This window comes from Calliopsis andreniformis, chromosome 3, assembly GCF_051401765.1.
Source record: "Calliopsis andreniformis isolate RMS-2024a chromosome 3, iyCalAndr_principal, whole genome shotgun sequence".
NCBI lineage: Eukaryota > Metazoa > Arthropoda > Insecta > Hymenoptera > Andrenidae > Calliopsis > Calliopsis andreniformis.
The window spans coordinates 24784537-24804970 of NC_135064.1; the positions used below are offsets into that span (position 1 = coordinate 24784537).

Sequence of the window (20434 nt, forward strand, 5' to 3'; positions counted from 1 at the left end):
AGATACTCATCTCACATCGCTTTTTAATATTGAGACTTATATAATTTGTTCAATCTTGAAATAATTTCTTATTTTAAATGAATTTCATTTTCAAGGTAGAATGTCGCTTAAATTGGATTAACTCACATCTGAAATACCCTCCCGATGGTCAATTTACCAAACTTGTACATTTTTACTCTATTTTATACAACTATTTCCAATGTATTGACGAGATATTCCTAATATCTAAATTCTATATACAAATCTATAATAGTTTTACTTTAAAAATATAAATATCATAATTCATGTTCAATATTACAGATTGCCGCACATTCACAGATCATATTATAAGTGTACGAAAGGAATAAGTGGTAAGAGTAAGCGCTTATGAAATAGTTTCAATCAACGTTTACTAGCAAATCGATGACACGCCTCCACAAAGTCAAGATCGAACGTGGTACATTGCCTCTTAAGTGACGCTTATCAAAGAAGAGAGCAATTCGCGGCCACAACGGTATGGTGACTCTGTTATTAGCGTACGCTAGGGGCCCTCTCGTCATTCACATAGTGCACCTAAATATAGTGACACTGTGGCACTAATTTGTTGAATGAAACGATAGGTGTGTTGGTGCCTGGGGGACTTGAACGGCATTGTGGGGTAGATCTACAGGATACGTCAGAGAAATCTCGGCACTCGCTGCTCTTGAGCGCGATTTGTGAACCCAACGACACGGGCCGACACACGACGCGCTCCGTGAATTCTTCTCCATCGACGTAACTTCATCGCACCTATCGATATATCGGCCCAGTGGAAGTCTCGTTCGGATCCTTGCTCGTGAAACTGTGCACACGTATGTACGTTCCTTGAACTGCATGGATAAAGCATAACATTTTTTCTGAATGAACGAGTTTACTGAAATTTTAAGAAGTGTCAGTTGCTACTTGTTCAGTGATCCCGGTAGATCTCTTTCGGATCGTTCCATTTAAAAGTTTTCAAATGCCTCTCCGCTCTTTCTTTCTTCTCTTTCGCGAGGTACCGAAGATACTTTAAATAAGAAGTGCGAGAAGAGAATGGATCTTCGACACTACCTGTTCTTCTATTTGGTACTTTGTCTCTACAACTCCAAAAATTATGTAACCCTGTCATTGCATTTTCCCAAGGACATAGTTATTGAAATCACCAGGAGCACCGTATGCAAACGTCCCAAACTTTATTTATCTTCATTCGTTCAAGCTAGTAGCCGTATACAATTGAAGCTTATTACACAATTGAAGAGTAGAAGTTGTAAATCGTTTTACACCCGGAACGGTGTCTTTAAAGGGCGTTGCACCCCGCTGAATTTGTCGTTAACGAACGTCCGCGATGACATTTTGTTTAGATCGCGGCCGATCCTCGAAATCAATTTGTCGCCGCGACGACGATAAATCTGCCGCGGAGAAGATTGAGCATTTAAGGTGGAGCGACGGAACCGCGAATGAATAATTTTCCACATCCCACTTGGCGAATTGGAAATTTAAATGGATACGTTCTATTGCGACGAGACGTCCGCCGATACGTTGTTTCACGTGACGATCTCTCCCGATGACATCGTTTCTTTCACCGATGGTTAATTTAAAATGGGACAAGGTTGCCCGATGGGAACAACGGTTTGACAAACGTGATTCCCGGAAGTGGCTCGTTGTCTATCATCCATCATCATCAAGACCCTTGTACCATAGAAGTGTCTCACGTAACGACGATGACCGTTGAACATTTAAAGTTCTCCAGAACCGATAGTGTCATCTCTCAATGATTACCACTGATATATAACAAGAATTAATTTCTTGTCACGGGTGGTAAATTATGAGCAACTCTTATACAGTTTTCTTCTGTGTCTTCTTCTGTATGAGAAATGTTGGAGGTTTCTGAAAGACAGAAATTCACAAATTTTAAATATTATACTGTCTTATAGTGCAAGGAAGTATAAAATATTAAATTGAATAATATATCTTTTTTTACTTTTTTATAGATTCGAGAGAGATTCAATAGGATGAGGTGAATTCGAATCACTTAGTACTTCGGATAAAAAAATAATGCCTTCAAGCGGGTCACCTAGGGTATCTAAGGTAGACAGGTCGACGAGTCCTCTGCCACATAAACCCGTGAATCCTGTCCAAGAACTGAAAGCTTTGTTCGCTGAACCGCCTTTAAGAGTCTCGAATGGAGGCAAGGAACAGGACTTCCGCTTCGAGGCAATCCAGTGTCTGCAGTCGACTGTTTTTAAAGAACCCAAAACGCTGCCAGATCGAGGAACTTGGAGTAGTAAAGTAAGTTCCTGAAGATTATTATTGTAAACTATGTAACACATACTCTACTTTTTTAGGTCGAATTCATCCTATCCGTAGTGGGCCTGGCTATAGGATTAGGAAACTTGTGGCGATTTCCTTATCTTTGCTATAAAAATGGCGGTGGTGCTTTCATGGTTCCTTACTTCATCGCCCTTGCACTTGCTGGGATTCCCATGTTCCTCATGGAACTCTCTCTGGGACAGATGATGACCATAGGTGGACTGGGCGTCTTTAAAATAGCTCCAATTTTTAAAGGTTCATGTTTCTCATTACTTTATCAAGATAAACATCAAATAGAATCGTAATTTTTGATTATTCTAGGAATTGGATACGCTACCTGTGTGCTGTCCTGTTGGACGAACATATACTACATCATCATTTTGGCCTGGGCGCTCTTCTACTTCTTAGTTTCTTTACGAATTGGTATGAAAGTAGTATACTAGTTGTTCTGTATTTACTAAGAAAAAATTCTTGCTACGAATTTGTGCTTTTTGTATATAGACGTGCCATGGAGAACATGTGGTAATCCTTGGAATACCCACTACTGCCTCACTCCCACGGAGCGTTTGGATGCGTTGTGTTGGCCCGAAAACGGTGATACCATATGTGCCACATCGATTGGTAATTTAAGTCACACATTACTGAAGGATCCTGTAAAAGAATTCTGGGAGTAAGTTCTTGCTCCAAAAGTTACATTTACTTAAAATACTGTTTGGAGCAAGGTCTTCATTCTTTCATTCTTCCTCTTCAAAAAGGAGACGTACCCTTCAAATCTCCGATGGTATAGAAAATGTGGGTTCGATAAGATGGGAACTGGCGGGCACACTGGCTGTTGTGTGGATCATGTGCTACTTCTGCATTTGGAAAGGCGTGAAGTGGACTGGAAAAGTAAATCCAAAAAGTTTCATATCGTTATGTAATGAGTGTATTTGTTAATTGTAAATTTTGAACAGGTCGTTTATTTTACGTCGTTGTTCCCCTACGCTTGTTTAGCGGTTTTGTTGGTAAGAGGATTGTCGCTACCAGGGGCGATGGAAGGTTTGAGATATTACGCGACTCCAAACCTTTCGAAACTCGGTGATCCTGAGGTATTGAAATATTCGTTATTCTTTTTTCTTCAATGATATTCTTAGAATAGTTTTGTAAATTATTTTAATAAATACTCGCATATTTAGGTATGGATAGATGCGGTAACGCAAATATTCTTTTCATATGCGCTGGGCTTAGGTGCGTTGGTTGCTCTTGGAAGTTACAACAAGTTCAACAATAATGTTTATAAGTAAGCGATACTTCGATATACAAAAATAATTTTAGAGTTATATTATAACACTTAGAATTGTATCTGAAGACATATTTAATGAATTACTGAATACAGTGTTCGAATAGAGGCTCGATGGTAGACTCAAGTTTCCACAGTACCATTTTTCAGCTTAAGTTTCTAATTGGCTCCATGTTACGAACTTATACTGAGACAATGTAATGACTTTGACGCAAGACTTATCTATTTCAGAGACGCACTTATCGTTTGTACAGTGAATTCATGTACCAGTATGCTCAGCGGAGTCGTCATATTTTCCGTGGTTGGTTTCATGGCTCATGAACAGCAGAAACCCGTTGCGGATGTAGCTGCCTCTGGTAATTATATTAAAATATTTCTTTCTAAGATTTCTTTTAGTTTTTATTCATATAATTCTTCCAATTAGGTCCAGGATTAGCTTTTCTTGTTTACCCATCTGCTGTTCTGGAGTTACCGGGCTCCTCGGTTTGGGCTTGCTTGTTCTTCTTCATGCTCATTCTTATCGGTTTAGATAGCCAGGTAATTCAAAATATTTTAATGGAATTCGATAATTATGATTAATTATGTTTTATAGTTTTGTACAGTTGAAGGCTTCATAACAGCCGCGGTAGATGAATGGCCGCACCTTTTGAGGAAAAGGAAAGAAGTATTCATAGCGATTGTATGCTTTCTCTCCTACCTTGTTGGCTTAACTTGCGTTACTGAAGTGAGCAAGAACAAAATTTTGTTACTGTACAAAGTTTGTCAGAAGAAGTTTCAGCGGTGATATTTTCAGGGAGGAATGTACGTATTTCAACTCTTGGACACGTATGCCGTGAGTGGATTTTGTCTCCTCTTTCTAATGTTCTTTGAGTGTATCGCTATCTCATGGGCATACGGAGTAAATCGCTTTTATGATGGTATCCGTGACATGATCGGTTATTACCCTTGTTGTTGGTGGAAGATATGCTGGACTGTTACTACTCCTGTTATTTGTGTGGTAAGATATGAAACATTTTTCAACAGTTTTTTTAAGACTTATGACATTAGAATAAAAATAAAACTTTTCTTTATCAGGGAGTTTTCACGTTCAATATAATCAAGTTTGTCCCAGTAAAATATCTCACGTATGAGTATCCATGGTGGAGTCATCTCCTGGGATGGCTTTGTGGTCTTTCCTCAATGTTATGCATTCCTGCCTACATGATTTATATTTGGTTTACGACATCTGGAACTGTTTCTGAGGTATGCAATTAAAAAATGATCAGTTTGAAATTCTGAGCGTACAATACTCGCATTTATTTTCAGAAATTCCGAAAATTGGTAAGAATAGAAGATGATGTTGCGACCTTACGATTGAAACTGAATCCAACAAAGGCTGCTTCTATTAATGCAGATTTGGAACTATAGGAGTATCACTGTGACTTTATTTTATGGTCATTAACGATATACATGTGTTATTTTAAAAGGACGACTGGAGAGAGCCATAATTTCATATTTTGAACAATATCATACTGCATAATCATATAATCATTTACCATGACAAGAAACTAGTGTTGGTACAAAGTGAAATACATTAAGAATAATAAAATTCAAGCTTATAGTAAATGAGAGGGCTTGGATTTTCAAATTTAGAGTATAATTAAGATAAAATAAATAATTTTATTTATCGTAATTTACATACTCTCAGACTCGTTAATCATAATAAAATAAACAATGATGTAATGTGTTTCATACACAAATGTTTCTAAAACAGAATAGATATACATTTTCATTCTTATTGATAGATTGACGAAATTTACAATTTGAAGAAGCAAAAGGAAACAAAAGTAAGTTTTTAACTTGTAATAAATCACATACAGTATTTTGTGTACAAGTATTAATTAAAATACTTAAATTTATTTTTCCCTACTTTGTATTTCTTTAATACGTCCAATAAGCCTTTCTTTCCATTCATCCTCAGACACAGTATTTGCCCATTCTGGAATTGCTGTGGTTGGTAGTATAAAAGATGCCATCATAGATTTTACCTGATTAATTTTATCTGCATCCATATCAATGTTTGATCGATTATGAGGAGATGACCAAACTTCAATAGTCTCTGACATGCAGTTCTATAAACAAATTTTTATTATTAAAAGGAAAGCATAATAACATCATATTTCAGTAATTGTGAAGAGCTACTTACATGTTGTGATTCTAACTGTGGCAGAGGCAATGTTTGATTAGGTTCACCTGCATTAGATGTCCACTCTTCATCCTAAAAATTAATATATATACTTTCTTAACAAGTTTAACTATTGGTGATTACTAAAATATAGATTAACATACATCATCTTCATATAACATTGGGTCACTATCAGCAGGTACTTGAGATAGAGGGACATATCCTGCCATTTCTCTTTCATCGTCTTCACTCTCTGAATCATTTGTTCCTCTATGATCTATTTGTAAATTTGGTGTATTTAATGTTTCTTCAACAGGTTGTTGTGTTGGGTCAGGAGACATTGTGCATTACTTGTTTCTCTATCACACTATCTATTTTTATTTGAAATGAATTTATCACCTATTGTCTTTATATCTAAAAATTTCTAACCACTGTTTGTATACAATGATGATGTTTGTACTGGAATTTTTAAGTTACTTGTTTTACATGAAATAAATAAAATTCAAATTGTGCTAACGAATATTTGGATGGAATATTTTAACTTGAAGAATTATAAATGTCTAAAAATTGATTATAATACGACGGTTTGACAGTTCACAGCGTTCACAGCTGATTTCGTGTTCTCATCCAGAAGATTCGTTCTGACAAATTTGTGAAATCCTGCATTAACTTCTGTCGGTATAAAAATCATGAAAAGTCAAATGTAAGTGCTGACATCTGTGGCTTCATCGAAGTAACTCAAATTTAGTTATTTTATCTGTGGAGGGGGAGTCCGCTACATTGACGAAGTGTAGTCAATGTGATTCTTTTAACTAAACGCGTATGCATCATTCAATGAATTTTATGAATTAAAATATACATAGAAAGATTCTGCATAATATTTTATGATGTAAAATGATCTGTTGCTGAATTATTGACCATTTTTGTACATGTGATTCATGTAAACATAACCTATAAATAATCTGTAAAGTGACACGTGAATTAATGTTTCACGTAAATATTTTATTTTTTTATTTCTTTTTGTTAGAGACATAAATGATTCTACTTTTTATACTATGTACGTATATATAATTTAGCGTATTATAATAGATATATAAAATATATTTAATAAATTTGATTAATGTTATTGTAATTAAACTTTGCAGATTAAAGACAAGTATAAAAAATGGATCTGAGTACAGCTAAAAGTAGTAGATTTCCTTTTATACCAGGAACAAAACCTTCAATAAAAAATTCACAGTTACTTATTTCAACAGGAATTCCTGCCTTGGATCATATAATAGGTTCAATATATTTACTTCAATGAAATCTAAGAAAGAATTGTTTATTTTATATATTTTTATGTCTCTTTTTTAGGTGGTGGATTACCAATTGGTTCTTTGTTCATTATAGGTATAAAAACTAATATAAAAACTGTCTCTAGCACACAATTAAAAATCTTATTCAATGTACTTTAAATAGCTTTAATTTTCAGAGGAAGACAAATATGGTACATACTCAAAAGTTATGTTGAAATATTTTATGGCTGAAGGTGTAGTCACATCTCAGCCATTGTTGATTGCATCGAAAGATGCTCAACCATTACAGTTTGTGTCAGAAATGCCAGCTGTTATAACAGATATTTCCATGGATCAGACTCAAAAAATGGATGAGCAAATGCAGATTGCTTGGAGGTATCAGAATTTGAAAGTAATTGATTCATCTCCAAGTGGAGGACAGGCTTTTGGTCATTTTTATGACCTTACAAAAGCAATGGAAAAAGAATCAATAGAAAAAGCAAATATAACACAGTGGTATGATGATAGTTGTCCTACAGAAGATGGTATATTTGAAAATTCAGCTTATACAAAATTATTGAAATGTATTCAAGAAACATTAAAGAGAGGAGAATACTTAATTTCGGAAACACCTGCAAAAAGACAAGTTTTAAGAATTGGTATACATTCTCTAGGATCTAGATTATGGTTCTCTGATTCTAAGAATAGTTCACATCAAGATTTATTGAAGTTTTTATATTTCTTTAGATCACTCTTAAGGTATTCCTATGCAGTTGCAGTAATAACAGTACCTGTAGAATGTTTCAGTAGCTTTGTAAGTTTCACAATATTGCTGAAACTTATTTTTATCTACACAAAGTCACCAATTGTTCTCAATTTTTAGGATGCTGTGGTACAACGAGTTGAACACTTATCAGATATTGCAATTGGATTAGAATCGTTTATGGGATCCCAAAAAGAAACGAATCCTCTGTTTAAGGACTATCATGGTTTGTTGCATCTCAAAAAGATGCTCGCCTTAAATACAATAGCACCTCACAATCCAGATTCTCGGGATCTCGTATTCAAACTACGTCGTAAAAGATTCGTCATCGAGGTAAATCTTTTGAATTTACTAACTTAAAATTGAGCAAACTGTACATATACTTTCACTATTGTATTTCAGGTTTTACATTTACCTCCTGAGCTGGGTGATACTGATCAACGGGAACAAGACGAAACGATACCGCAGACTGGATGTTCTAGTCAGACGCGCAAAAGCTTATTAGATTTCTAAAAAATTCTTTCATTTTCACAAAATACATTGCAATGTACAGAAATATTTATATATGTATAACGAAAAACCTTGTATAATAATTCTATATTTCTTTAATAAATGAGTTTCTTATAACTACTGTACTTGTTATTCCCTATAAAAATAGTGGTAACTATATCTCACAGGAATATGAGAGTATGGCTCGTGCTATTTTAACCAGAAATGCACACTGCAGTGGGTGAATTAATGCAGACAGGAGGAGATAGGCTTCGTGAACATTCACAATAATGCACGTAATACATTTTCTTGTTCTTTAGTATTACGATACATTTTCATTACGACTATAATCGTATCGAAATATGTATAAAAGCATACATTATGTAAGAACTTAAACTTTAAACAATTCTCAAATTAATTATTAAGTGATAGTTATGCAATTTTGAGGAACGCATATATATGGCAGAATAAATATTTTTCCTTGAGCAAGTTTTTCCAATTTTCATATCATTCCAAAATTGTGAATCAATTATTTTTTGTAATTTCTATGGAATCGCAGCCAGGTGAATTTTAGTCTCAAAGCCCAAGCCCTCCAGGTGAAACTTGATAAACACCAGTCATATCTGTAACAATCACACATGTAAGTACATATGGACATTTCATCCCCTCCAGTTTTTGTTTTGTGCCTTTCTATTTCCTTCCGGTTCCATCCGGTCGGTCGCGCATGAGGGCCTGCAACGCAAGCGCACCTACAGATGCGAGTATTCGTACTCCACCACGAAACCACCTAGCACGCGCGATGTTTTCAGTCCTCCACTTTGCGTGGCCAAGTACACCTCGTAATAGCTGTAAAAGAAACTCTACAACTCGCGGGGAACCAATTTAACGTTTTAAATAGCGAGTCTTTCTATTTTCGCGACGATTGATGGAGCCTCATAGTGTGGAATTAACGTGACGCGTGGTCACAGGTGTTCAGAATTAAAAATTTCAAAAATCAATGTGCGCTTTTTAAAATGGAATCTAAAAATTTTGGGATATCGCGGATCTTCGTGTGTTGCTCGAATGTCCTTTTCTTGGTGAGTCGTGAAAAGACAATGGTCTAAGGGTGGTCCATCTGACAATGAGAGTCAGATATTGTATTGAGAGTGCTTTTGAAGAGAAATTATCATACAGAACCAGAGTTTTTTAACTTTTTTGGCTTTCTTGTGGCTCTCTTCTTCCTTTTTTCCTATACCCCATTTTTTTATTTCCATCTTCTTCTTCTTCGGCACCTATACAAAATCATAACTTGACAGACAATTTAACAATACTGTCCATGACAGCAATTCTAAAAAACTCTCAAACGAACACGAACCTTAAAACTAAAGAAAGCTTCAGAGCTCAGCTCCCAGGTTCCAAGTTTAACGTCTCAGCCAACAAGTAGTATAGCCTACTCCTTTTACTTCCAGATATCAGGTTTCGGCTTAATGTCACTAGGGGCCTTATTACTAGCCGACGACGAACGAATTCTCCTGTCACGACTACTAGGTCCAGGGGACATACACCCCGAGCAACCCCTCTTCTACTACCTGGCCTTCGCAGTCGTTGGATTAGGATTCCTGATAACGCTGACAGGACTCTTGGGCTGCTGGGCGACGTGTCTCTACAACCGATGCGTTACAGTCTTCGTAAGACTTTTCTAATCCGAAACCAGCAGAAAACATGAGACAAATATTCATCGATCGCGATTTACATCCGTATGTAAAACGATATGTATAACGAGTGTAAAAAATTTTGTGATTCTCGTATTTCAGACGGTCGAAAGACACACGTATAAGGGTTTCATGTATCAGTTGCAGTTCAGTGCGTTGCACCTCGAACGTTCCCGGCGTGAACGCGCGTTTTAATCGCTCGGAAGTCAAGGTCTGTGTGATCTGCGCGGTTCTTGGTCAGACCCCGACGGTCAGTTCGCTTGGGAGGCTTAACTAAAGTCAGATTTCCCGCTTTGCACGGTCACGCGTCGCTGGCCGGAAACGGATCCACGTAAATCCAGGCACGCGTGCCCATGGAAGGAGGGCGAGCCCGTGTATCATTTAAAAATAGGAATTATTCAGGAGTCGCTTGTTAGGCGTACGCGTGCACAGCTCGTGAACGCGATCAACATTCGCGATGGAGACTTCAGATAGAAAGAATAAAATCGTAGATGGTTAATTAGCTTTATTTGTGAGCCCATTTATTAGTAACACTCTGTTTGCAAGATACGAGCAGAAAGACTGTTTTGGTGGCAATGAACGAGATATTAGTCTCATGTTTTAGGAACAGGTGTTTCTAATGTTTCAATTATCGTTTTCGAGAGTACTTTTTTATAGCTTTCACGTGTAAGTTCAAGTATTTTTTTCAGGAGAGTTAACAGCGCAACTAATTTGGTTTCACTTTGCTGTCAGAACCGTGACGCTGTTCTATATTTCAGACTAACTTTAAAAATTGTATTGTTGAACAAAATGCTGGGACCCTTCTTTGGCAAGGATTTAAGCATTTTTTATCGTTGGTTTACTTTCATGTTTCCAGTATGTCATCACGATAATACTGCTGATTCTCGGTGAGTGCACCGTTTGTGTTCTCGTCGTGTTTTGGCCACACGTTTTGGGCATTGATGTCAGACCAGCGCGACTGATAAGAGCGTTACAGCGCAGTTATGCTGTTCCTGGTCGAGAACAGTTCACTGCAGCTCTTGATCTTGCGCAAACCTCGGTACGTTTACAATATTCCAACAAACTATTTAAATTCTAGGAGGCCTTGGACTAACTAGGCTATTTGGTACCAAGCAGAGAATTGTTTCGCACCGAGTCAAAGAGGAAACGGTTCACGACTCATTTGGCCCGGAGCGGAAGGGTGTCTATGCTTTCTCAAAACGAGCGATTCGCGATTAATGTAGAACGCAATTACGCACACACCCCTCTGACAACGAATAATACTAGTGAATTGCATCGACCTTTTCAGTTTGCTTGCTGCGGCATAAACGGAAGCAGCAATTACGGCACTTCGTGGTGGCGGCTGCAGGAAGTCGGCCGAAGAGAATTAGTAGTACCTCTCAGTTGCTGTACCCTGAATAACGCCAACGAGACTGACTCCTTTCTCAACCCCGAACCTGCCAATCTTACTCTCTGTCAGGCTTTGAACCCTGCCGAGCATCAATATGCTCGACACACTATGGTACGTAATGAGGAAATGACTGAACGAATGGAAAAGACTGAGTGTAAATGTTGTGACAAGTGATTAAGATCGAGGATATGGTAGACGTCGCTTGTCGTTGCTATGAAGTGGTCCATCAGGAGTGAGGCACCTGTAGGATGTAAATTTAGTAATATTTTTCATTTGAAATTATTTGATTTTTTTCTTAAATCTTTGGGGCACAGGAGTTTAGACAATAAAAACTCTACTGTCAGAGAAATTTTATTTAAGAAGGAACTGATTGCTCTACTTCGAGTTAAACTATCTTATTTCAAAGTGGGATGAAAGATATCCCACAGTGCATACAAGAATTAAAAAGGTGGGGCACTTTTTATCTTACTATGGATATGCTCTATAAAACGAAAAATTAAATTCAGTAGAGGAAAACATTTTCTTTCCATTATTTTCTAATAATTGTACTCGTTAATATTGTCATTCAGGTTTTAATAATAAATTAACCAAGTCAATTTCAATTTATAATTAATGCAATTTCGATTTTGCCGTAATTCACGAGGGATTTTGATAAGCGGTTTGTGTATTAAAGTGTAAATTTTGCGGTGGCTATTTAGCCATAGAATCGATGCTGGTGTTGAAAGCATCTGTCGATACGTTTTCTATCGCGAGCACACGCTCAATAATGACCCGCATGCAAATACCACCGCCTATGGGAAATCCATTCAGATGCGGGTTGCGTAAAAGCATCGAGTTCCTATCTCTTAATCAATGTACAGATGTATATATCTGGACACGGGTATTTCGTGTCGTAGTTTGTTGGAAAAAATATGTGCACGCATAAAGTTCGTTACGCATTGTATGAGAAAGTTTCATTATCGTCATTCGCGACGGGTATTAAATATAAAACGTCCATATTGAAATCTAATTCAGATGCACTTCTGCCAATATGGCTTTATCGCATGTGCAAATATATTGTGAAACCTTTCCTTATTATTTATACAGGCCGATACAATTCAATTTCCGCTTTAGAGAAATGAATGCAGTTTGGAAAGTAGGAAATGACATTCCTTTCTATTGCATCTATGTTTATTTCAGAGGCATTTTTAATATACTCTTTTAACGTACAGTAAACTTGGTACAAGTTTCACAGAATTATTAAAAATACCAAAAGGAAGAAGGTGAAGAGAATTTAATTAGAAATAGCAATCATATCAGTAAACATTGTTGGAATTGACCTGACCCATATGCGGGTCATGGAGTTTAAATTCCGATGAAAAGCGCCTGAAATAAGGCAACCTGCCGCTCACTACTGTAGATTTAGTTGCGTTAATAGGCGATTCTATAGTCACTATAAAAGACTTTATTCAAGACTGTTTGGAGTCTTTTACATCCACACTAGATTCCCAAAATCTTAGAAATGAACAATTTACTGAATTTATTGAAAAAACACTGTATTACAGGGTTGCTTAGAGATGCTCGAGAAATGGACACAAGATCAAGCTTTGATACTGCTTACAGTCGGCCTAGCGATGATTTTCGTGGAGGTGGGAGCACTTTTGAGTACCTTCTTCGTCTGTTCGAGAGGCAGCAGAAGGGCCAAGTCTCAAGCGTCGACGTTCACATCTACACAAACTCTGAGTCCCTTTAGCGAAAGCGATCACGATTTCGGTGCGACTTTTCCACTATATTTCCCTTTATATCTCTTAAATCACTTGATAGTATTCTACAATTATCACTGTATTATTTTTAGGTTTAGGAATCGAGAATCGAATGCACGTAGCTGGGACGACGTTCGGTGCTAAGTCATGAAGGTGGCTAGAGGGCAGTGAGGGTAAATCACCAATGGATGTCAAGAATATTGACACGAAAACCGTATCCAATCTACCTAGACTCAACGATGTATCGCGGTTCGGGAGAAGCATAATCGAGGAATGGAAGAATCCCCCTAAAGATAGGAACAACGCATTACGAAGCGATCAGTTGTACGAGGAACGAGCCATTGATGTTGTACCTGATTATCAACAAAATCAGAAAATTAGAAACGATTCTAAATTTAGCGACGACAAGAAAAATCCGACAAAAGCAAGGCCTCACAGCAGTGGCACTGTCAGGAGTATCCCTATCAAACACTATCAAGCATCGCTAGCGCATAACATCGGAACCCTCAGACGATCCGATGCACCTCAATTGCAATTCGAGTCTTCGATTTCTGAACCTGAGAAAAACCTCCTCCACTTGTCGAAGTATAAAACGACTCCCTTAAACCACACATTTTTCACTCGAAACGAAACTGAACGCGTATCTCAACTTCCTCGACTAGCTCGAGTCTCAAAATCTTCGGAGGTCGTCAGCCCACATAGATGGTCCTGTCACTCTTGTGATTACCAGCGCGAAAGTGGCAGCAATAGTAAAATCAACTCCAAATTGAAGACACTAGACAGAAGGATCGCTAAAAGCGAGCACAATCTCTGCACGCGTGATGATGATCAAGATTTCAGCGACTTTGATGATTATTTTCACAAATCTAGCTCGCGGAGATTCAATTCGCGTCGAAGATCGGACGATAAGGTATCCAAAGATGAGACAGTAAATGAAGAAATGGAAAATAGCGCGAGACAATCACAGAACGATGAAGTTCGTGTTAGCAGAAAGTGGGGGACAATCAATCTCGAGAGAGGACACGTGGGCCAAAAGATATCTGCATATGAAGAGAACGCAAGACGCAGTGGACGTAACTGGAACCCTGAGAAATACCAAGTGTCCCCGGAAGCAAAGAAGCATCGAGCTATTGGAGTGCCATTGGTGGGAATGCACAACGCGTGTGGTTTACCAGTGGTGGCTTCTTGGCACGATCACGATCTCCTGGAATCCTTGAGAATCAGAAGCAAAGTACTAGGATCTCTAAGACCGATCTTCAAAGGATCTCACGCTTCATTTGATCTTAATCGAACGCATCCAAAGAGAAAGGCACCGCAGCCGAAATCAAGTACTTCGAAGAAAAATCGTTCTGTACGTTCAAGGAACTCTGACAAAAAAGCTGATTACCCGTCGGTAAGGTCCTTGGTATCTTTGGAAGCAGGCAGTGGTGATATTAGGAAAAGGAGGAGACGTCCCTCGTTGAAGGCTAGGAAAACGGGAACGTTTTCTTCGAAAAATTCTATAGCACAGCAAAAGTCGAGTTCGAATAAAAATAAAGAAAATTCTGTGGGCGATAACAACTATACGCAGTCGATGGAAGCTGAAAGCACTAAAAGGCAAACTTTATATGCGAGAGATGATGGAGAAGATGCTGTGCAGGTTTTGAAGAGTTTGTGTTTGAATCCTTTGGCTCGAACAAAGGCGGAAACGGGTATGATCTGGTGAAACGAGTGAAATATTTATTCTTGTTTTGATGGTTACGTAAATATAGACAGTCAGGTATTTTGAGATTTTATACCATGTAAAAAGTACATAGTCCAGATTATTTGATACTGATTTGATTACAACTATTCTTCTACTTATCGTTTTGTACTCATACATGGTACATGAGGAATTATGAAGAAATCATACCTTGATGTCTGTTACTATAACGTATGTGTATGCTTTGTACGCTTTGTAAATAGCTTAAATGAGTATACATTGTATTCTTGAACGAAATACTAAAAGACCCTTGCTACCCTCGTTAGAAGAATTCGACTAATTGTAAGTCGAACAAAACGTGAAGTTAAATATTATTGAACAGTATACTTATCAACTTTACTATTTTGTTCTGTATTAGTATGTTATTTTTGTGATAATAAAACTTTAATTTCATACCTTATAATAGTTTTTTTTAAAATCATTAGAATATAGTTACTGACAATAATGAAATATCATTATCCTATATCTATTAACAAATAGCAGCCATTAGCTCGGACAAAACCGATTGCCCAGGTCTCACCACGTGGAGGTTGCTGCGAGTGGAGACCCATATGAAGATCGCAGAAAGGAGAAAGGATTGACAGAACAATCCGTACTTCGAATCAATGGAGAACAAATTTAAACGGAAAATAGAATTGAACGAATTTGGCATTTAAATAAATAAAGAGACAAAGCGCAATTTATAGCCCTGTAAGGGGCGGGGTACGTACAAAAGGAGGTCAACAGAAAATAGGGGCACCAGTACAAATAAATTGAAAATTTGAGCAAAAACTCACTGGTTGTCCAAGATGACCACTGGTCATTGGTCAACTGACCACTGATAAGGGGTGTCCAGGGGTCCAGGAGTTCCTCCAGGATCCCCAGGGAGGTCCTCACCCGCTGGAGGACCGGCGGAGACTGAGGCACTCGTGCTTCTGCAGGGGTATTTATACTGCCTCAAGGAAGGTGAGAAACCAATCAGAGAAGTTCTTCGGTTATTTAGAATCTCGAGACTGATCTAACGAATACTAGTTTGCGAAAAATTGATATTTTCCATAAAATAATTATCTCAGCAACAACTTCTGGTACACATATTGTTAATAACAATTACATGCAGCGTACACTTGCATAAATTATTGATATTTGCAATTATTAGTTAATGAATGTGGAAATTACTAATTTTTGGTACATTATTCTGCATTCGATTAATCTTGCAGTATAGTAATTGGTTCCGTTCTTCTGGTCGCTCGCTCTGAAGTGTCCAGCGGGCGCGAATCGTCCTGGTGATCCTTTGAAGGAACGCTGTGGACTAGCCTGGGCTATTCTGGACTACTCTGACCTGTGAACAGCTTGACCATTGGTTAGATGGAAAATCCATGGGACTTCGATTCCATCTATCTCCTCGTGGGTCCTCGTGGGACGTGTACTGTCTATCTTTAACGTTTTGAATCATTTTTCTTTATTAACTTTACTAAGTGATTCGGATTCATGAATAAGGACTACAGTTTAGCGGAACACTTGCGTTTGCTAGCATTACCGGCGTATGTGACGGAAACACTGCGTTTCCGACTGAAGTCGGCATTTCAGAACGTGAGACGCGAAAGTTCATTGAATGTCCGGTCTATTCTCTATACTCGACTGTGGGTATATCCTGTACACTCGTTTGTGATGGTAGTTCAAAATCGATTTGGTACAATCATAGAGGGCGCCACAAACATACTCCTACGCAATTACCATATGAGGAACGAACTTCGTGGTCGATTCAAAATGCAGAACTGTCACAGCGGAACGATAATATACTGAAGTTTGACGTATATTTACAAAGAAACTGGAAACTTGATAATTATAATAGTTGATATAATTGCATGTATGCAGCTAGACGATATGAATATTGGAAAAGAAGATTAACTTTAATCTTGAAAAATTCAATGTCTGAATTTTAAGTGTGAAACTAAGTGACGATAACTGATGACGATTACAATTTCCAAACATTGGTTCATTTGCATTGTCAGCTGTATTAGAAAACCGCGTATAAAATATACTCGATTCACGGAATCTCAATCTGACTCGGTCAAAGTAAGACATTCGCCTTGACTTTGATAACATAAAAATTTGTTTTATCGAAAAAGAGAAACGATACCGTAAAATGCAGGCCATATGACTGCAAAAGATAGTTGCATTGAGGTACAAATTCGCTTCTGGATTTTCCTATCGCTTATTTATATTCTACGAATCGATCAGTCACAAATAAGTCGATGAGATTCCTGCTAAAATTTATAAGCAATCTCACCCGTTCAAGAAAATGACCATAGTTCCTTGAATGGCTGGTTTCTTCCATCAGTTCTGAATCATTGCGTGACTGGAATCTAAAGTATGTATTATTTCCAAGATTGCTTATCCTATACTTGACAAACGTAATATATGTTTATCAAGCTTTTAAGTTCACGAGCAACAATAACTACATGATTTTTTATTCATCCTGCCTTCATAAATTGTATCAGGGAACTTGATGAACGCTTCATAAATCTATTTCACGAACACCTGATAAACATGCAAGAACATGCAAGAAAATATTGAAATTGAAACCTGCAAATAGTGCGTATCGATATTTAATTTAGAAGGTTATCTGTATTAATAACTCTAAAGAATTAGATAAACGTTTTATCTGTTTTCGTGATTCATAGTCAACAATCGACGTATGCTATTACGATCGCAGTAAGTGTAATGAATGCAACATTGCAAGGCGAAAGACCAATATGTAATTATGTACAATGAATACCTACAAGAATTTGTGCCGAAGCAGTAGTATTTTCTCCAATTTCCAACGCGATTAATGCATTTGTAATAGCAAGAATGGAAATACGTGGAAGCGTGTGTGAGCTGTGTAAATACACACAGCGATAATACGATTAAGCGCTATATCGTGCGTTCATCTTCACGAAAGGCCCCTACCAAACCACGCGCGGTCTATATAAAGTCTGTTCAATAATCTAAAACGACATAGTTTCTGAACGAAGTTACAACACAAACGTCCACTGTGAGATCGTAAATTCATCGACCCTGCGAAAATGAACGCGAAAGTCGTCGCTCTCTTCCTGGCAGTCCTCTGCTGTGTCCTGATTTACGAAACGTCAGCTGCAATTGGTCCACGTACGTATCTTTAATTTAACAAATTTTTAATTATCAACCATATTATTTTTTTCTTATTTTAACGCCAGAACTGCCACAATTAATGTATGTTTATTTTCAAAAATGTTCAAGTCAAAATTATAAGCTTTTGAAAAAGCAAACAATTCACAGAAATGATATTTTTTAATATATTTTTTTAGCTTTACATTAGCTAAGAAAAATATAATATTTTTAATAAAATGTGTATAACCGCTCTGGTAGTTCTAGTTTATTGATTTTGTTTAGGAATTTTGAAAAATATTCCTATAAATACTTACATGAACATTATAGTTTCAAGTGTGTTTCGATAACCAACAATTTAGAAACACTTTAAAAAAATGACGACAGAGAAATGACAATATATATCAGTGAGCAAAATCGTTCTATTAAACATGGAAGTAGTCAGTAATCACATCATAGTAATCATATATCACAGAAATTTTGAAATGTCATTCTAACGTTTTCACAATATTCTTTAGTATGTACTGATGAACTTCGATCATTGCTACAGTAATCTCTCGATTTCTGTAAGAGGCTCATATCTACTGAGCACTTCATTGACCGCTTAACGCCTGATCTCATCTGATGAAATACTTTTATACAACACAGAAATCGAAACAAAAACATACTGTGTATTTGTATCGTTCGTCATGCAAACTGGGTATCAGTGTATCAGTCTAAGTGTTTAAAAAACGTTTGTTGTTCATGAATATTCTTAATATTTTGAAACTGAAGCTATGAATAGTAATTTTAAGCGAGTGAATCACACTTGTTCCTATTGTTGAACTAGAAATACAAGAAATGAGCATAGTTTGCGATATGTGACATTGGAAATAAAATTTTAACAATAATTTTGAACAATTGATAGAATGCCTGCTGCCATTGGAACGTGGACCATGCAGAGCAATGATGCTAAGATACGGATACAATCCTGAGACAGGAAAGTGCGAGGAATTCATCTATGGTGGCTGCTCAGGAAACGAAAACAATTTCAAGTCACTTGCTGGATGTGGGGAAACTTGCTCGTGAACGAACTGTGCTAGGTTTTATTTTTGTTGGTGATGTTTCTAATCCTCGAGAACTGAATAAATTATATGCGTAATACATCGTATTACTACTGTTCTGAAACAAGTAATCCGTTCAGTTTTTGTGAATGAGTTTACAAAGCTCGAATATGTTGTGAATTTATTGTTAGTACTCTCTTGAGAAATATGTACATTACAACAAGAAATTTATTGAGTTGGTTTAATAAAATGAACCTTATTTATTAACCTATTTCTTTATGGAATCTTTCATTACCCTTATTTTATGCCAGTTTATAGTTAAAGGAACGTCGTAAAGATTTTGACAATACATAGAAAAAGTATCGATAGAATGTTGACGTTAATCAGAATTCTCGAAAAATCCATAAAAAAACATTTAAGAATGACATGGTCATCTAGATAACTCATTTAAATGCGGTTAGCGAAGAAAAACATCGATTAGACCAGATTTGACGCCGATATTTGTCGGTCGCAAAATCACTGGAGTATCGTAAATAAGTTCATCGATAATGCAAATCCTTAGCACTGATTTGCTCATTATCATTTATCGCGATTACATTTCGAGAGCACTTATTTTCTTCTCGAAAACAATTTGAAAGACTACTAAAAAATGAAAGTTAACTCAATGGATAGAAGTAGTACTTATGTACATGCTAAAAACAGCTGATTGTTTGACTGATTATGTTAATAATCATGTTAACTAGAGTTTGATGCTGTAGATACGGTAATGATAATGGAACATGTTACAACAGTAGTAAATCGATGTGATTATTGTGGACTCTATAATAGGTATAAGTTACAAATTGATTTAATCGCTAAACAATTTAAGTGCTTGCAAACTGCAAATGGAATAATCTGCAAATATGTAACCAAGTCCTATGAATTCATCATATCGTGAGAAACTCTGTGCTCCGATTAACAATTATATTGTTGAGAACAAATTTTAAAGATCTTGTAATCCTTAGGGGATCAAATATTTCACACTCGGATATTACTAGAATCTCTATACTGCCCAACTATGAAGAAAATGAGTATCTACTAGCACCTTTAATGCTTGCTGAATTGGTCAATGCTCTTTTTAAACACAATATTCATCACAGCACATCTATTCCATTTTTGATGGCATAGCTGCTGTTTTTGTCATAATCTCTTCAATCTTTAGACCCTCCTACGTCTGACTGTAGATACAGGAAGTAATTTGCAACGTGTCTGTATCTTTAATCAAACAGTATCGCTGCAATTGCAGCCACAAACCAACCGAGATGTTTCCCATAAAGATTTTGACTGACAGATCTCCATATCTAGCGGCATATTGTAAATCGTACGATAGAAAGTATTCGGTCGGTGCTGGAGGAAAATCGTGTCGCAAAGTGCGGGTCGTGTAATACATGTTCCCGACAC

The 20434-nt window shown here is 37.0% G+C and overlaps 5 protein-coding genes across 6 annotated transcripts; 4 read left to right on the forward strand and 1 right to left on the reverse strand.

Annotated features, from left to right (window-relative positions):
* The first annotated feature begins 702 nt into the window (after positions 1-702).
* Positions 703-5239, forward strand: Gat-1b (GABA neurotransmitter transporter-1B). 2 transcript variants are annotated; one of them, XM_076392999.1, is made up of 14 exons: positions 703-834; positions 1989-2286; positions 2343-2562; positions 2629-2730; positions 2809-2977; positions 3063-3195; positions 3261-3395; positions 3483-3586; positions 3818-3942; positions 4011-4123; positions 4179-4310; positions 4380-4583; positions 4661-4828; positions 4892-5239. In XM_076392999.1, exons 2-14 carry the CDS (start codon positions 2053-2055, stop codon positions 4991-4993), a joined length of 1941 nt encoding a protein of 646 aa, XP_076249114.1. In that variant the 5' UTR covers positions 703-834; positions 1989-2052; the 3' UTR covers positions 4994-5239. The 2 variants fall into 2 exon arrangements, with proteins under 2 accessions (XP_076249114.1, XP_076249113.1); XM_076392998.1 differs by having other exon boundaries at positions 706-830.
* Positions 5240-5458: 219 nt separating this feature from the next.
* Positions 5459-6364, reverse strand: LOC143188639 (male-enhanced antigen 1). The gene is made up of 3 exons (XM_076393000.1): positions 5915-6364; positions 5772-5843; positions 5459-5697 (listed from the first exon to the last, which is right to left on the reverse strand). The coding sequence occupies exons 1-3, from the start codon at positions 6089-6091 to the stop codon at positions 5482-5484; spliced, it is 465 nt and encodes a 154-aa protein (XP_076249115.1). The 5' UTR covers positions 6092-6364; the 3' UTR covers positions 5459-5481.
* A 156-nt stretch (positions 6365-6520) lies between these two features.
* On the forward strand, positions 6521-8407 carry Elp4 (Elongator complex protein 4). Its single transcript, XM_076374646.1, has 6 exons — positions 6521-6807; positions 6896-7033; positions 7107-7142; positions 7225-7841; positions 7911-8123; positions 8193-8407. Exons 2-6 carry the CDS (start codon positions 6916-6918, stop codon positions 8301-8303), a joined length of 1095 nt encoding a protein of 364 aa, XP_076230761.1. The 5' UTR covers positions 6521-6807; positions 6896-6915; the 3' UTR covers positions 8304-8407.
* Positions 8408-9104: 697 nt separating this feature from the next.
* LOC143188860 (CD151 antigen) lies at positions 9105-13394 on the forward strand. The gene is made up of 6 exons (XM_076393346.1): positions 9105-9355; positions 9728-9946; positions 10827-11009; positions 11259-11471; positions 12905-13112; positions 13195-13394. The coding sequence occupies exons 1-6, from the start codon at positions 9293-9295 to the stop codon at positions 13251-13253; spliced, it is 945 nt and encodes a 314-aa protein (XP_076249461.1). The 5' UTR covers positions 9105-9292; the 3' UTR covers positions 13254-13394.
* A 4314-nt stretch (positions 13395-17708) lies between these two features.
* On the forward strand, positions 17709-19265 carry LOC143188871 (kunitz-type serine protease inhibitor Bt-KTI-like). The gene is made up of 2 exons (XM_076393364.1): positions 17709-17972; positions 18859-19265. The coding sequence occupies exons 1-2, from the start codon at positions 17891-17893 to the stop codon at positions 19017-19019; spliced, it is 243 nt and encodes an 80-aa protein (XP_076249479.1). The 5' UTR covers positions 17709-17890; the 3' UTR covers positions 19020-19265.
* The last annotated feature ends 1169 nt before the right edge of the window (positions 19266-20434 follow it).

Bases quoted from the DNA above. Each gene is read 5' to 3' on its own strand.
- Gat-1b (XM_076392999.1), top strand. From the start codon at position 2,053: ATGCCTTCAAGCGGGTCACCTAGGGTATCTAAGGTAGACAGGTCGACG. The intron at 2,287-2,342 runs GTAAGTTCCTGA...CTACTTTTTTAG, and splicing joins GAGGAACTTGGAGTAGTAAA to GTCGAATTCATCCTATCCGT. The intron at 3,587-3,817 runs GTAAGCGATACT...TATCTATTTCAG, and splicing joins TTCAACAATAATGTTTATAA to AGACGCACTTATCGTTTGTA.
- LOC143188639 (XM_076393000.1), bottom strand. From the start codon at position 6,091: ATGTCTCCTGACCCAACACAACAACCTGTTGAAGAAACATTAAATACA. The intron at 5,844-5,914 runs GTATGTTAATCT...ATTAATTTTTAG, and splicing joins CAATGTTATATGAAGATGAT to GATGAAGAGTGGACATCTAA. The intron at 5,698-5,771 runs GTAAGTAGCTCT...ATTTGTTTATAG, and splicing joins CACAGTTAGAATCACAACAT to AACTGCATGTCAGAGACTAT.
- Elp4 (XM_076374646.1), top strand. From the start codon at position 6,916: ATGGATCTGAGTACAGCTAAAAGTAGTAGATTTCCTTTTATACCAGGA. The intron at 7,034-7,106 runs GTTCAATATATT...TCTCTTTTTTAG, and splicing joins TGCCTTGGATCATATAATAG to GTGGTGGATTACCAATTGGT. The intron at 7,143-7,224 runs GTATAAAAACTA...TTTAATTTTCAG, and splicing joins TGGTTCTTTGTTCATTATAG to AGGAAGACAAATATGGTACA.
- LOC143188860 (XM_076393346.1), top strand. From the start codon at position 9,293: ATGGAATCTAAAAATTTTGGGATATCGCGGATCTTCGTGTGTTGCTCG. The intron at 9,356-9,727 runs GTGAGTCGTGAA...TTTTACTTCCAG, and splicing joins GCTCGAATGTCCTTTTCTTG to ATATCAGGTTTCGGCTTAAT. The intron at 11,472-12,904 runs GTACGTAATGAG...ACTGTATTACAG, and splicing joins AATATGCTCGACACACTATG to GGTTGCTTAGAGATGCTCGA.
- LOC143188871 (XM_076393364.1), top strand. From the start codon at position 17,891: ATGAACGCGAAAGTCGTCGCTCTCTTCCTGGCAGTCCTCTGCTGTGTC. The intron at 17,973-18,858 runs GTACGTATCTTT...AACAATTGATAG, and splicing joins GTCAGCTGCAATTGGTCCAC to AATGCCTGCTGCCATTGGAA.